This window comes from Notolabrus celidotus, chromosome 4 (assembly GCF_009762535.1).
Source record: "Notolabrus celidotus isolate fNotCel1 chromosome 4, fNotCel1.pri, whole genome shotgun sequence".
Classification (NCBI taxonomy): Eukaryota; Metazoa; Chordata; class Actinopteri; order Labriformes; family Labridae; genus Notolabrus; species Notolabrus celidotus.
Genome location: NC_048275.1, coordinates 22,542,180 through 22,559,694, shown reverse-complemented (window position 1 = coordinate 22,559,694; position 17,515 = coordinate 22,542,180). Strand labels below are relative to the sequence as shown.

The following is a 17,515-nucleotide window of genomic DNA, read 5'->3' as shown; positions in this document are numbered from 1 at the left end:
TAATTTGGATGATTATGGCTTACAGATAATGTTCAGTGTCAAAGTGTTCAGTGCCAAAATTCAGTGTCTCAGAAAATTAGAATATTATATAAGATCAATAAAAAAATGATATTTTAAACAGAAATATCAGGCTTCTGAAAAGTATTTTCATTTCTATGCTCTCAATACTTCGTTTGGGCCTCCTTTTGCATGAATTACTGCATCAATGTGGCGTAGCATGGAGGTGATCAGCCATGGAAGCCCAGGTTGCTTTGATAGCAGCCTCCAGGTCATCTGCATTGTTGGGTCTGGTGTCTCTCATCTTCCTCTTGATAATAGGTCAGGCGAGTTTGCTGGCCAATCAAGCACAGTAATACCACGGTCACTGAACCAGCTTTTGGTAGGCTACTTTTGGCAGTGTGGGCAGGTGCCAAGACCTGCTGGAAATGAAATCAGCATCTCCATAAAGCTTGTCAGCAGAAGGAAGCATGAAGTGCTCTAAAATTTCCGGGTATATGGCTGCGTTGACTGTGGACTTCAGAAAACACAGTGGACCAACACCAGCAGATGACATGGCACCCCAAACCATCACTGACTGTGGAAACTTCACACTGGACTTCAAGCAACGTGAATCTGTGCCTCTCCCCTCTTCCTCCAGACTCTGGGACCTTGATTTCCAAATTAAATGCAAAATTTACTTTCATCTGAAAAGACTTCGGACCACTGAGCTACAGTCCAGTTATTTTTCTCCTTAGCCCAGGTAAGACGCTTCTGGAGTCATCTCTGGTTCAGTAGTGGCTTGATACGAGGAATGCGGCATTTGTAGCCCATGTCCTGGATTCGTCTGTGTGTAGTGGCTCTTGATGAATGACCTTTTGTGGCTTACCCTCCTTGTGGAGAGTGTCAATGACTGTCTTCAGGACATCTGTCAGCAGTCTTCCCCATGATTGTGTAGCCTACTGAACCAGACTGAGAGACCATTCAGAGTATGTGGTATGGAGCCAGTCATGTATATCAACCCATAGTGCTTCTTTGAAAGAAAAAAGTGGTCACATGATTTCGCCCTAAAATATGTGGTTTTGGTTTAAATAAAATGCCAGCTAAATATGTTTAAATATGATTGTGAGATGTGTTAAGGTTTAAAATTTAAAAATGCATTAAATATTGAGAAATATGCTTTTGATAAAAGTTAAGTAATTACTGACACCAAGTGGGAGGGGCCAAAGGGGTTAAAAGAGGGCTGTGTTGTCTTGACTGTGAAATAGAACAAGGCCAGAATAGAAACAGAAGTCACAAGAGAGAAATACTAAAAATCTACATTCTCATTAGTTTTTTTGATACAATTCCTTTTCCCTCCTTTGTTAAATCCTGTTGTTGCTTCTTGGGGGGCGACTGCATGCTGTGGCGGAGCTGTTGTCGATATCACTCAGTCTGATTGGTCTAAGACTTCAGCTGTGTGCTTGGACACTTACACTGATGTTAATGCATCCTAATGAGCCTCCTTCTCTAACCGCACTGATGCTGATTGTTATGTGTAAGAGGCTTAATTAGCCCTTGGTGTCAAATGTGATGAATGTTTTCCATTAGTTAATTAGTGTTGGACTCAACTCAGTGTAAACAGCTTTCTAAAACAGAAAAGTGTATAAAGTGATATTCACATCAGTTGCTCCTTACATCATGACTTCTCATGCTACTTTATGAGTTCCACTTGCCCCATTACACCAACTTCCTCTACAGTGTTTTGTCTGTTCTGCAACAACTGGACTGACAGAAAATGCTATGGGACTTCTTGGATCATATTTTGTTTCCTTGGCAGAGAAAAGACGCACACATTAGTGTCCAGAAAGTGAATGAGAGAAACCGCAATCAGTTAACCAGAGGTCAATGAATCAGATCCTGCTCTTCAGCCATCACACATTCAGCCACAGCATGTTCAAATCACAACAGACAGGGATACAGTAGTTTTTTAATGGGGTAACATTATATGATATTTCTCGGTTAACTATGTTGGGATTTTTTTTTTTTTTTTAAATGCCAAGTTGCCTATCTCTGAGACTCTTTGCATTGACGGTCTTATCTTATAGTTCTTTTTTCTTGTAGTGCCACTGCCAATCTAGTTGTGTATTGGAGTTCCTTCAAAATACATTGGGTTTTTTTGTCACTTGCGTCTGAACATGTTAACCTTTTCATGGGCAATCCGTATAGTTTTTGAGCTGACAGTCAGTAAAGCTGAGCATTGGTGCTCTCTGTTTAGTCAAGGTGCACACAGTGCCTCATTCTGCATCCATCTGCCTTCATATAATACTCTATTTAAGCTTGCAATTTACTCCTGTAAGATGCTAACAGTTTGATATCAATGCAGATCAGTCTTAATGACTAACCCAGTATACAAACAGAGCCTGAAGAGTGTCCTGACCTTGAAGCTTAAGTCTCAAGAGAGATTTATTTGTGTGCATATGTATGTGTGTGTGTTTGTGTGTGTGTTTGTGTGCATGCGTGGGAGGATATGAGTCCAGCTGTCAGCTATCAAAAAAAAAAAGAGTCTGTTGTAGTATGTTGTGTTGAATGGTCCTCAGCTACTGAAGCGCAGCCTGGTGAAATGTAGAGAGTTGGAACGATAAAGGATTGATTGCATTGTTACTGTATTCTTTAATTTCTTTCGTATGATACATACCAGTTTAAGCCCTGACATTTTTATGACTATATGTTTTGAAATGCTCCTTAAATCCTGACACCTGAGCTAACTTCCTGTTACTTCACTTCCTTGTTCCTCTTTGCCCTGCTAGCCAAAGTTAGCATGCTAGTAGCACAAACATGGCAGAGGTATGGTTTGCAGAGACAGCTATAGACTGCATTCCTCTACCCAGTGCTCTGTGAACTTGTCCTGCACCAGTAAGACAGTGCCAAATAGTGTGTGGTAGACTAAATGAGCCTCGATTCCACATTGACCCTCACTGAAAATCAACCATGATGCAGTCGTTAGCTTGAGTTGAGTTTGTTGTCGTCTTTTATCGAGCGTCTGCCAGTAGTAACTCCTTCAGCTTCAATGGCTGTGAATGTACAGCCAGCACTGTATGGTATATTTCATAGTGAATGAAAGCTGGTTGTAACTCATAATGACAAGCTGTCAGATTGAATCTGAGTGACGGTTTGATGCTTTTGTATAATGCATGAAGCTAATGTACAAAGTGATGCAGGGTATGCAGCAGTAGTCAATATCACAGCCTCTTAACCTTTATAGCTTGTGACACATAAAAATAAATGACTACAAGTGACTCCCTTATCTGAATAGACACACACAAACACACATATACACAGATACACACACAGGACCTAAACGTTGATCTTTGACACAAAATCATTTTTCCTTCCTTCTGGTTTGTCCCTTTAGGATACTCCTTTTGGGATGATTAACAGATGAACCCTACCATGGCAAACATGTTAATTATTCATTTCTGAACATCATGAGTTTACAAATAGAATGAACGTACTTTTACTCTCCTAACAGCCATCATTGATATTATGTAAGCCTCATTTAAACCTCAAGTTGAAGAAAAACCCACCCTGATGTAAGATTTTTCCTTTTTGTTGAACATTTAGCGACACATTCAGTTTGTATTTAGCTGCACACATTTCTATCTCAGACTCTTGCAGCCCCAAATCCCTAAAAGCTGGGACACTGTATAAAATGTTGAAAAAAAATTCCATGGTTAATCATTTAAGCACTTTTTAAAAAAGAAAAAATTGCAAAGAAAACATCAACTGTTGTAACTGAAAAATATTTTGTTTTATGAAAAACTAAAAATATTCCCGATTTGATACCAGCAAAATGTTTCACAAAAGATTGGACAGGGATATGTTTAACATAGTGATGCATCACCTCTTCTTTTAACAACACTGTAAACATTTGGGAACCAAGGGGACTAATGTCTGGAATTATTAAGGTGAAATGTTATCCCATCCTTGCCTGATATAGGATTTTGGCTTCTCAACAGTGCGGGGCCTCCATTCTTGTATTTTTCATTTCAGGATGCACCTAATTTTTTCAGTAGATGACAGATCGGGACTGCAGACAGGCCAGTTTAGCACCCAGACTCTCCGACTACAGAGCAATAGCAGACGACGGGACAGTTTTCCACTCCACCCCAGTCCATCTTAGAAGTCGCTGGCCCAGAAAAGTCGCTGGTGTTTCTGGATCATGTTTAAATATGGTTTCCTCTTTGCAGTTTTGGTACAGTTCTAATCTGTATTTGTGGATGCAGCGACAAACTGTGTTCACAGACAGTGGTTTTGAATCGGATCAAGGCGCATGAGCTATAGGTGTGACAGCAGCCTAACTGATTTGCAAACCTCAAAATCTGTTTTTGACAACATTTTACAAAGCTTCCCATTTGTTTTGGTATTGGGGGTTGTACTTCAGTCAGCAATAATATACATTGCATTTTCTTGATTTATATCTGGTCCCTTTTGTTCATTTTAAGAAATAAGAAAGGTTTTATTGGCACAGCTTAAGTCATGTTGCATACACTGTTGAAAAAAACAAACGTATAAAATTGTTTTTAATCAATGACCAATACATCCTGTATTTGTGGGGAGTATATTTTTATAGTTTTACACTTTGTAATATAAGAGTGTTGTCCTTTAGTATTTGCAATCATTATTGAAACAGTGTAAAACTGTCGCTATGATCTCTTTTCAGAGTTCAGTTTTATTGCACAACAAACCTGTGTGCATTGATTTTAGTCTGATAATACTTTAGGATATTGAGTGTTAACTGTGAGTGCTATGGCTCAGTGATAGAGTGGGTCATCTCTCAATCCAAAGGTACCCTGTTCAATCTAAGTTCTCATTGGCTAACTGCTGAAGTGTTCTTGGGCAAGACACTGAACCCTAAATTGCCATATTGCCATATGAATGTGAGTGAATGGGCTTAGTTAATACTGATGGGCACTTTACAAAGCAGGCTCTGCCATCAGTGTATGAGTGTGTTTTAAATGTGACATGTAGTGTAAAAGCCCTTTGAGTGGTCTGGAGACTAGAAAAGCACTATGTAAGTACAGACCATTTACTGTCAAATATGCTGCCATAATATGGAGGAGTGGTTATGTAATTGGTTTTCTATTTGTTTGCCCTGAAATGCTTTTGTGTTATCTTTTTATGTTGATGTACAAGAGTGCCATCAACCTGCCATGTGTTGCAAATGAAAATCAAATTGTAAATCTGGGACATTTATATGTTGGGAGTCCTCATGTAATTTTACGGGCTTCCTATATAGAATAAAATAAACATAATTTTGATCAACTGTAGTAACAATATTACACAATTCCACCTGTTCCTTATCAGTGGAATACTGATCTCCTCTTTATCCTTAGGATTATTGCATGTTCTTGTGCATTAAAATTGATATTGAGAGATTCCCAACACCTCTTCTATTAATTACCATACTTTTTATTATACTACCACAGTGCTTTGGCATAAAGTAAATGATACTGGATAATAAATGCTAAACAAACATAACTTTATAGGCTTTTAAAGGATCAGGAGGTTGGATTTCAAACCTTCAGTAAAGTAGTTTGATATTATTGGTTCTGTTTCCTTCATTGCATAATTCCCCTTTCACCTCTCAAGCAGCAGCTCAACAACACTTCATGTATTATGTAAAACAGTCCAGTGATTTTTCATTTTAATGATAAACAAAACTACAAACATGTCACCAGGTCATGTCTGTCAGCTTGAAATAAAGCAAAAGCAGAGATTCCAGAGAGATTATTTCTCTCAAAGATGGAGTCAAAGAGCAGCATGTTCGCAGAGATAAAAAACAACCTCTGAACTGTGAATACAAACTGGATCTCATGCACATTTACATCCAGTAAATAACACTCGTCTTAGGGCGAGTGTCAACAACAAGGCTATGAACTGGCTTTTTGTAAAACACAGTAGTATACAGTGCAGGAGGTGGGTGCATGCTCAGCAGTAAACCTTAGCGACAGGCTGTCAAAGGGAATCACGTCTGTTTCTCTTTAATTATGTATGAACATATACCATATACTCTTTCTATACCCTTCACACACAGCGGTAACTCAGTGTGTTTCCCATGCAGAAGGCCTGCAGGGTGGCCTGAGGATGCAGTTTCACATTAAGCTAATTAAAGCATCTCCAAATGTTTGTTTGTTTTGGAGTGAAGTTCCTTTTCGGTTAAGTTTTTAAAAGAAGCTTCTTCAAATTTGTGTTGTTTTTTTTCTTGGAGAGGTGCATTTTGGTTTCATTTTGCGTCTCAGCCAACAAAATGTTGTCATCTCTGCTCAGCTCTAAATCACATTTACCCATAAAAACGACTACAAATCTGTATCACTAACATGGTGGTGAGCAATACACCAAAAATCCTGGCATTGAAATTTCTGTCAAGGATGGTATAGTGTCACAACACTGAGATGATTACCGTGTGACGCTTTAGAACAAAGATTTATGACATTTTTAAATCTTGGACATCTCAAGATTTATAGGATACTTGTCAACCTGCCTCCTTCTGTTCATTTAAACTGATTTATTTCAAGCGATGAGCATGCAGGGATAATATTTCAAGACACTCACACTACCCACAGTCAGTCAGCAACACACACGTACAAACATGCAAACAAAATTTCTCTTGTTTCTCTGCTTTCTCTCTGCAGCTGGGTCCAGTCCCCTCAGGCTTTTGAGATATGACACTATCACCATTTATTACAATCTTCCTCCCTCTCTCTCCTCTTTCCTCCTCGCTCTCTCAAAATTATTGCGTGGCTGCCTTTTCTTTCCACCGTCACTCTGTTCTTTATATCTCTTCATTTATCCTCCTCTGTCTTAAATCACATTGAAGTGCAAAGAACAAAAAGAGGAATTTGTTTTGTGTTTCTGTCCAGGGTTATCACAGTAGGACTGGCTCATACATTTCAGAAGGTATTTTTTTGTCTGTTAGAAACTGAAGAACCAATTTAATACGATTTGGTAAAAAGAAAGTAGAGAGTGCACTATTCCTGTCTAGCTTTGTGACAGCCCTAAGAACTTAAATTGGATCTCTTAATTTAATTCAAAGTACCTTCTTCAACCCTCCAAGTGCATTTTTAGGCACAAGTTCAACAGTCAAGAAAACAATGTCACAATTAAATACAGAAGGATTGTAAATGCAAACCTGACATCACAGAGGGGCTTATTATTGTGAAAAATAGTGCAGGTGAAGTCCACAGTATATGTCCACACTAGACACACTCACCACAAGAATGTATCCGACACCAGGCTCAAACTGGGTGTCTGTCTATCTGCTTTGAATTTCTGGGTCAGACTCAAATGGGCATGAATGATGTTTGACCAAAGACAAACAGAGTTTACATCGTTGTCATGAGTGCCAAACAAGCTGTCAAACATGTTGCCTCACAGCCCCTGTGTGTACCAACACAGTTTACAGCCTGTGATAACTGTCCATGGCTTTGCAGTAGAGGCATCAGTACATAACTGTTATTGGGCAAGGATCATGGACTGTAAAATGACCTTGATAGAATCAACAGTTCAAAAATTTTAGGCTGGCTCATAGCGTGGGGTCAGGGGTTATCATAGTGAAAACAAAAATAATATGCCAAAGGTGATGACACAGTCTTTGTTTTGGCTCAAAAACTTGAGGATGTGAATGATCAACAGAAAGGAATCATAATGTGATCAGGAATTTTATTCTATTAATAAAAAACACATTTATTTGTAATTTTTTATAATGAAATTTTTTTTTTAAAGGGGACATATCATGCCCTTTTTCAACCATTTACTACAGCCCCCTGATGATATGATATAAATCAAGCTTTTATATAGAATTTTGGATCAGCTCTAAACACTCCGTTTTCGGCGTGTCTTTTTAAATCCACATGAGCAAATTTTCTCATGAGCAAGGTGAGCCAACATGAAAAGAGCGTCATGTTACCATAGCAACACGTGAGCGTGCGTCAAAACCATACACTGTATAAAATATGGACGTAGTATCCATAAGGTCACCCATCTGTTTTTGAAGCGCTGTTTTGAGGCCAATCGTCGACGGCAGCCATATTGCTGCTGTCGAGCAATTGTGACGTGAAGAGGCGGGTTTTGAGCCTCCTAGCCAACAGCTACGTGTTCACGTTGGTCATCAAGTCAGCTGTGCCTCTCATTGGAAAACTCACCCCTGTACAGTGTGCCGATCGAGAAATTAGCTATCCAGACTACGCTTGTCTTTAGTACCAGGCTGTAAACATGTTTATTTCTGCTGTTAAGATCATCTTTTTTGAAATGGTGTGTATGGGGTTTCCGGTACTTCCGGAGCCAGCCTCAAGTGGATCCTCGATGAACTGCACTTTTTAGCACTTCCGCATTGGACTCATATATGTTATAGATCGAAATAAACGAAACAATAACAAAGTCTTTTCTCCGGCACGTTCTCCGGGACTTTAAGTATGAAATGTGCATTTTAACAACAAATCAAACCTACGTACAGTGAAACACAGCTCAGTATAGCCCTATGTGTCTGCAAACACTGGTGATGGATTATAGTAATGACCCCCTCCAGCAGTGACGCGCTGTCTCGCGGTGCATGTTCAAGTTCATATTAATTATTAAGTGAATAATTTTTAAATTTTGTTAAAAAAATGTATGATTTTCTGGGTTAGGCTACTGTGTAAATATATATATTTTGTGTTATTGCTGGTAAATATAAGTTATTAAGAATATATTCAGAGCTTATGTCTGACGGTTGTTTATGGCCAGAAGAATATCACCGGCCTAACTGGCCGACATAAAGTGCATAAAAAAGCCTTGCCGTAAACTCAGCATCCAGCTTGGCTACAAATCCTGCTCATTAGAGTAAATCCTTCAGGGTATCCCTGAAGGTGTGGCTCTTAAGGTGACGGTGGAGATACCAGGTGAGGAGGCAGGTACATTTAGAAAATTCACAATGCAAGCAGATTCTGAACGGAGCGTCTGATTGTGTGTGATCACACTCAAGTTGACCACTAATTAAGGACTGGGTGGGCTTATTTAACATTTTGTGAGTGAGTTAACACTCCAGACACCCACGTATATGTGCTAAATACTGAAAAAGTTTTTTTTTCATGCTATGTCTCCTTTAATGTAATGTATGAAAATGTAATGAGTCTTGTTCCGTAATATCTAAACTCAGGATGAAATAGCTGCTTGTAATGATTTCTGCATAATCAAAGAGGACCTATCATGCCCATGTCCAGCACTATATTTCAAATCTTGGACTCGTGGTTTGAAAAATTGTTAGACAGACTGAGCAGCTATTAGAACAATTACCCTTAAAATTTGGGAAACTTTTGCAATGTCAAGCAAAATAAGTCGTCTTTCAATTTGTTTGTGGTTAATGCAGTCACAACACTTGGATTGAGAAAGGTCATAATCTGATTTAAAGCATCCTTACCTTAGTGCTAATGTTGCCTCATTTACACCACAGGCAGAAATGATGATGAGAAACCCCAATTTCCTGCACTGTGTCCACACTTGAACATGTCAACACTTGCCACACTAATTAACACACTAATAAACACAAGGATGAAAAGGTGAATTAAACTGATGAACAGGTAGAGTTTAGTCTGATAAAATTCCTTTGCAATGCATCCATTAGTTAAAAATATTTTAATACATTTTGAAATTAAAAAAATCTGAGGTTCAGTGAAATCAACATGAATGTATAACATTTCATGGTGAGCTGTCTCACAGCTGTGAAGATAGTTCAGTCAGGGCCTAAGTAGTGGTTAAACAAAGAGCTACTCATGGGTGAAAAATAAAACGGTTTAGATGAGTTCACCAAGAATATAATGAGTTCCTCTGCTACTTGTGTGTGTTGTTGTGTGTCCGTGACTAAGTGTTACAGTGGAGTCAAGTTCATGTGAATTTAAATCTATATAATTATAGATTTCTCCATGTTTGTGCTCCCTGGAGAGAACAAGAGAAAATTGAGTTTATGAGGAGGAGATGCGAAGCGAAATGAAGAGAAAATCATGTTAGGAGAGAGAGACGGAAGAGACAGAGGAGTGTGTGAGGGAGGAGACGTTGCTGAGAGAGCAGAGGGCTCTGTTGGGAATCGTTTACAGCAAGAGAACATTTTCCTCTTCTCGAGAATCCGTGTGAAACCAAATTACTGTAGACAACAGAATCACAGACGCAGACGTTCAGGGGGAAAGAGACCCGAAATGAGCAGCAGAGAAGCACAGTGAGCAAAATGAAAACAATATTGTGAGTGTAAATCATTTTGTGATTTCAAGTATTTCTTCTGCTATAAATTTGAAGTGGTGATAATCAGAGAGAGAAACAAAAGTTAAGAAAGAAAAACTGGAAGAAACATGCCTTGTTTTCTGCCTTTGGGTCAGTCAGCGGTGAAATAAATGTGTTAGACTTATGGCCAAAAATGAAGACAGATTACTCACACTGTTCCTCGTTTCTTTTTGACATCAACTAATGCAGCACCAAGAGTCTTGTCTGAAAACTTTTCATTATGCTAAAATACCCGAGTTCACTTCATGCACCTTTTCCTTCAACTCAGATATTTACATTTTGATAAATGAGGAATGATGGAGCATCTTTCTTACTGTACACCTTTATTTATTGTGACATCTGTCATCACTTGACTGATTGGGTTGCTATTCATGCCTTTTATTTGAAGCAATTGGACACACCTACTTTGGATGGAATCTGAATATGTAATGTTCGGAAAAGGATTGTGGTTTCAGTTGAAATATGGTACTTGAAGGAAACTATAGAGGAAGAAGGGTGTGATTAAATTTAAAATGAGTTCATAATGATGTACTCCATGAATCCCATAGTTTAGACTTTGTGTCTCTAACTAGGCACAGACCAAGGTCTCCTGGTTGAGAGTCCTCTGGGCTTTCCTGCTTTACAACAAAATACCGTGTTTGAACATGTTCCAAAGAACAATAACGTATGAAAGTGTTTTCTCATCTTAATTAACTTTTTAACAAGATGACAAGTCGTTTGGGAAGCTGTTGTGTACTCTCTCGTGCCATATGTGTGGAACAAGGCATAAATGTTCACTTTTGGTTCCGACAAGTCTTTCATTCTGATAACAACAAAAGCATATTAGGCCTCTGACAGTCACTTTTATATTAGTATTACAGTTTTTCTCAGTCGCTTTGGTACATTTCTCGAATCAACCTCGACATTTGGAAAACAGTAAGAGCATTTCTCAAAACAATTCATACAAATAGCAAAAAACCCTGGATTACCTGCAAAAGCCAGTATCTTGCTCAAAATCCTTAGTTCATCTCTCAAAAGTAAATATCTGTGTCAATGAACATGTCAGTGCCATCAGAATGACAAGTCCTTGTGTCAGTGTGTACGGATAAGACAGTCAAATTGCTTAGTCATGTTGTCAATATAATAGTGTACTCTGGAAGTACATTCTGGTGTAAACTATGGCTAAAGTTTTGATGACTGTTATTGTAAATTGTAAGTTACACTTTAGTGTATTGTGGCTCTTATCTCATCAGGAATGTGCATACAATATGTCCTCTGCCTCTTCTCTGTTCTGCCTCCCAACTCCTCCCCCATGCAGCCTCACTCCTCTTCCTCTTCTTCTTCTCTCTGGATGTTGACCCAGTCCAATTCCTTGTTCTTCCATTGTAAAACATTGCAACATTATGTTGCGCTCTGGCTATATACTGTATATACTTGCCAGTTGATGGTTGATGAGGTGCACCTTTGAGCTATTTCAGAAAACTGGTTGATCATTGGTTGATCTAATGCTTCACACATTTTCCTTCATTAGAGAAAGTCAAGATTCACCTGTCATTCTGACAACATGTTCAACCATTTTGCATGTGAAGACTGGTGCGATGAACTAATGCCTAAATGTTGTGGAGGGTGAGAATATTCAACAGAGACCCATTATAATACATTTTGATCAACATGACATAAGCACTTGATAATGAAGGAAACAGCAGAGAATTGTACATACTAATTTGCATGGATGCAAAGCATTTGCAACTTGTTCAAAGAAGTTAGATATTTAGTACTAAATTTGGAGATCCTCTCAGACATACAACATGGAAATAATGGCAAACGATGGCGATTGTTGACAAGTATGATCATCACCTCTGCTGTATTCAAAAATGTTATTTTCTTGTGCGCCCAAGTTAATAATTTCTGGCCACAAGATGATCAACTTGTGGGCAAAAGATTTAAAAGGCCACTTTAGGAACCACCTCTGTGGATGACCAATCACAGACAGACAGACAGACAGACAGACAGACAGACAGACAGACAGACAGACAGACAGACAGACAGATAGACAGATCCAGAGTGACTGACAGGGAAACACATAGATGCAGACAGACACTGGCGGAGGATGTGCAGGCAGAGCAAACAGACAGACGAGACATTAAACAGAAATGGAGAGGAACAGGATTGTGCTGTAATCTAATGACGATGATTACTGAGAGAGTATGTGTGTGTGTGTGTGTGTGTGTGTGTGTGTGTGTGTGTGTGTGTGTGTGTGTAGACTTCAACTCTAATTATCTGTCACACACTGGAATGGAAAAAGTCCTCGATGACACAGTGTACGTGTAGGGCAAGAAAGTGGTTATGTAACACAACCCCCTGGTGCACTACTGTCATGAGGCCTGACGGACAGAAAGAAAGGCAGACAGACAGACAAGTGTTTTGATAATTAGGTGCTTTATTTGTCGATAAATCACTTCATGACACCCATAAATATAAGAGCATTAATGCATTACTTGTATCACTCTCTTGGAGTTGGCTTTCTGCTCTATCGCTCTTCATAGACAGGGCAATGTTTACATGGTTCACCCTGTAATGTAAGTTATGCTTGGGCTGCTATGATATAAGACAGTGCAGTTATGTAAAATGTTAGTTTTGAAAGCAAACATAAAAGTAGACCACAGAAGAAGTTGTCCCTGTGCTCTCGTTACACTTATGTCCCAAAAATAGCTTTAATTAATTTACTGAACACTTCAGAGGTAAAACCCGGCATAATCAGCTTTGCAGCAGCTGAAGATGCGGATCATTCCTTCAGGATTTGATGGGGACTCAAACAGTGTCTCTAGAAGAGAATATTGGACTGGACTTAGCTGAGATGAACATAGAATTTAAAAAATGCTAAAGTTGCTGAATGTAGAGTAGAAAGGTATAGTAAAGGCTTGCACACATTATAGGATTCTTCAAGCCTTCACACATTTAGAGACCACACACTTGATGACAACAAAAGACAGATCGCACAAGAGCTCTCTCTTCTAATCTTATAGTGTGTGGTGTGCACTACGGAGCATACCACACACTAACCGATTCTTCAGCAGAGTATCAGGTTCTTCACGCTCAGTATTCCAAATCTTGCGTAGTAACACGTGACTTCAGTGTAAACAAACATGGCGGACCAACAGGAAGAGGCAATGATGATCGTTTTCGGCCTCTTACTTTTTACTTACTTTCCGAAAAAACACAAAAAAGAAAAAAGATCATGGAAAAGTCATGGAGACGGTGGGAATGGGGGCTGTATGCATTACAGCGCGAGTTGTATTCATTACAGTGGTGAGTTTTGGCCGGCGCCATGTTTTTGTTTGTTTTTACTTCCTCTTCCGTCAGTCATCTGAGTCAGCTTGCGTCTTGATTGGCTTTTTGCTCCGGTACACGTGAAATTACACACTGTGCGTGCTCAGCTCCTCTCGGAGCATCCCACTCACTACAGAATTTCTAGTCGCAAATATTAAACATGTTCATTATTTACGATCTCTCCTTCTGATGCCTTCCGACCGGCTCCGCCCGGACAAAATCACTCTTAACACACCCCACACCACAGGAAAATCACACACGATGTCATTTGCAAACATCCAACAATCGGGCCTTTGCTGGCTTTGATGGTGAGGGGGAGATCGGGACAAAAATCTGCCCGATTATCCTGTAGTGTGTACCCGCCTTAAAGCTTGGGTTGGTAGTCTCGGAAAACTAGCATGAATTTGAATGTAGCATTTCCTCATGACTCCGTCTAACCCCTCCCCCCCTTCCCCTCTGAGCTCCTCCGAAATGACGACCCCCGCTCACATGCACGAGCACCGCTGACTTGCGACCATATGATGGTGACTGATTTAAAACCAGTCATTATCATAGGGAAAGTTAAAAACACAAACAAACATGGCTGCTGTTAGTACTCACAACTGTAATGATTGCATTATCCAGTTGTACTGGTGACACGATATCAGGAGAAAAGTTACAATACATATAATACTGTAACAGCTCTACTGTTTGTTAAACGTGTTCGGTGTAGATGTTCTTAATTCCTACAGTGTTGACGGTTAGTGAAGGCATCAGGAGAGGTGTAGAGTGTGTGAGAAGGAGAGAGGAGAGACAAGAGAAGTTTTTCATTCATTCAAACATTGATTGTTGCTTTGTTGGTTGGCGTGCTCACAGCCGACAGTGACTGGTTATTCAAGATCAACGTGTTCACGAATCGGCTTGTCATCCCTACAGTGTCCGGACGGACGCTACAATACGTATACATTTTCTGTAGGACTTACTAAATGTCATTAATTCTTTTTCTTGTCAGAGCCCCCGTGGTGAGAGCTTTTTAGACTCTGATCGGGACTACAGTCCTGAGCAAAGCACCTCATCGGGTCAGAGGGGACAGGCCCGAGGACGAGCGAGAGGGGCAGTCAGTAGAGTCAGGGGAAGCAGAGGCAGGAGACGGGGAGTGCATGCTGGGGAAATGTACGGGCAGGAGGCGGGCAGAACGGACAGGACGGGATTCGATTGGTTTAAAATTTGGGGACCCAAAAACAGTGATTGGTTGGTGTTTTCCCAGGTTTACTCCGGCTGTAGATAGCAGCTTTTTTTCACTCTTTTTTAGGAACACATTATGTATTGATTGCCATCAGGACATAAAGATCATTTTAACCAATATAACAAAAAGTGTATCTAAATCTGACTACCAACCGCAGCTTTAAGTGTACATGTGTTTCAGTTTTCTGAAATAGCAAAAAATTGTAGTAATAGTTGGAGAATTTCTTCTTAGCCTACAGTAACAGTCAGGTATCGAAGTGTATCATTTTGAATGTTTTAAGTGTTGTGTGTTTACATCACAAAACAATCCTCATATTGACCCAGAATTATTTAATATAAATAGCAAAGCTCACACACGCATTGGAACACACAAACACACACTCAGGTCTGACCTCCATCTGTCTCCGTTTCCCTGCAGTGAGCTCCAACCAGAGCCATGGGGAGTACCCAGACTGCCGGAGTGAGAGGGAGTCAGGAGGGGAGGCGTCTCTCCTGGTGTCTCCGCTGGTGGTGGCAGGGATCGTTATAGGTCTGGTCCTTTTCCTCTCCTGCATCACCATCATCGTTGGCAGCCTGCGCAAGGACAGTCGACTCCGAAACCCACACCTCAGGGCAAGCTATGGTCAGTCTGCAGCCACATTTTTCACTTTCCAACAAACTGAGTGAAAACTTAAGATTGTTGCAACATCTGTCACTCAGCAGTCTGAAATGTAATCACAGGTTGAAGTCATACAAGGTCTTCAGAGAATGAGATCATTAAAAAAAGTTGAAAACTGAAGTCATATGAAGTCTCCATGCTCCTTTATTCAAAATATTTCTTATTTAGTGGGGCTCCACTAACTAAGAAAAGTGTCTGAAATTCACTAAACCCACATACTCCTGCATATTACTCGATTCAAAATCTCAAGTAGGATTTTGTTGTCCCTAAGAGAGAGGAGATTGTAAATCTATTTAGGCACTAAGGAACGATCAAACAATAGCTGCTGCCAGGACTTCAAATGGATGGATAGAAAAACAAATTACCTGATCCGTTCCATTCTTCTCTCATCTTTTTGCTTCTTTGAATCCGTCATCGTTTTAAAAGACTGAATGTTGTTCAAAAAGACATGGTTCACTTCAAAAATGACAACATGCATCCAGATAGAATAAAAGGTACATTGTCTCAGTTAGTCAAATTCTACTGGATGTCTTTGAATACTAAATGCCCCTTTCAAATGCTGGCTTCATATCTCTTTGTCCACAGGGCTTGACGGTTTTTCTTATGGGGGTTCAGTGGGAGAACTGAGATCTACCTGCTTAGAAGACTTTCCTCCTGGTTTGGACTTTGATTCATTCAGAGAGACTCTGTCGCAGGTCAACAACTTGTACCCTGACTCACCGCCACGGTAAGTGCTGTGTGAATCAAAGGTTAATATGTTTTCACTATGAGGTCAGGTAAAAAAATATCTGGTTTTGAAGAAACATTTGACATTTATTTGCTTCCTTTTAGTGATTTTGGCTTTGTTCCAACAGCAGGGAAACCAGATTGGGATTTAAAATCAGATCTGTAAGAAAGAATAGAGGCACCATTGTTTGTTTGTCCAGACATTACCAATGGTTTAAAATAGTTAGCTGGGGTTTGTTCTGTACCTGCACATGAGATATACAGTATCTCACAAATAGTATCTCTGCAAATATTTAGTAATATCTTTTCATGGGACAACTCTGAAGAAATGACACTTTGATACAATGTAAAGTAGTCAGTGTACAGCTTGTATAACAGTGTAAATTTACTGTCCGCTCAAAATAACTCACCACACAGCCATTAATGTCTAAACCACCGGCAACAAAAGTGAGTACACCCCTAAGTGAAAACGTCCAAATTGGGCCCAAAGTGTCAATATTTTGTGGCCACCATTGTTTTCCAGCACTGCCTTAACCCTCTTGGGCATGGAGTTCACCAGAGCTTCACAGGTTGCCACTTGAATCTTTTTCCACTTCTCCATGACTACCTCACAGAGCTGGTGGATGTTAGAGACCTTGCGCTCCTCCACCTTCTGGAGACATGCTTGGCCACTCCATCACCTTTACCCTCAGCCTCTTTAGCAAGGCAGGGGCCGTCTTGTGGATGTGTTTGGGGTCGTTATCATGTTGGAATACTGCCCTGCAGCCCAGTTTTTGAAGGGAGGTGATGCTCTGCTTCAGTATGCCACAGTACATGTTGGCATTCATGGTTCCCTCAATGAACTGTAGCTCCCCAGTGCCGGCAGCACTCATGCAGCCCCAGACCATGACACTCCTACCACCATGCTTGACTGTAGGCAAGACACACTTGTCTTTGTACTCCTCTCCTGGTTGCCCCCACACACACTTAACACCTTCTGAACCAAATAAATGTATCTTGGTCTCATCGGACCACAAGACATGGTTCCAGTAATCCATGTCCTTAGTCTGCTTGTCTTTAGCAAAATGTTTGTGGGCTTTCTTGTGCATCTGCTTTAGAAGAAATGTGAGGGGTGTACTCACTTTTGTGAGATACTGTAATATATACATCCATCATCTCACCGTCCAAAATGATTGTCCCTCTTATTCTATGTTGTCCTTGATATGTTTTAGCTAGCAGCAGCATGGGTTCTTCTACTCAACTGCTCTAATGCACCTCAGTCAATCTGGATTTGATGTCATTGTGCCTCTGACCCGGGACACATCTGTAGAAACAGAATTGGAATCAAATTTT

The 17,515-nt window shown here is 40.0% G+C and overlaps 1 protein-coding gene across 2 annotated transcripts in view; it reads left to right on the top strand.

Annotated features, from left to right (window-relative positions):
• The window catches only part of bean1 (brain expressed, associated with NEDD4, 1), a 62,246-nt gene that overhangs the window by 28,055 nt on the left and 16,676 nt on the right, over nucleotides 1-17,515 (top strand). Inside the window, exons 1-3 of one of the 2 annotated variants that reach the window (XM_034682253.1) lie at nucleotides 7,829-7,893; nucleotides 15,218-15,421; nucleotides 16,043-16,184. In XM_034682253.1, the coding sequence (XP_034538144.1) occupies nucleotides 7,869-7,893; nucleotides 15,218-15,421; nucleotides 16,043-16,184 (371 nt within the window). In that variant the 5' untranslated portion in view covers nucleotides 7,829-7,868. Of the gene's footprint in view, nucleotides 1-7,828; nucleotides 7,894-15,217; nucleotides 15,422-16,042; nucleotides 16,185-17,515 lie in introns of those variants that run through there. The other variant, XM_034682252.1, reaches the window with a different exon arrangement.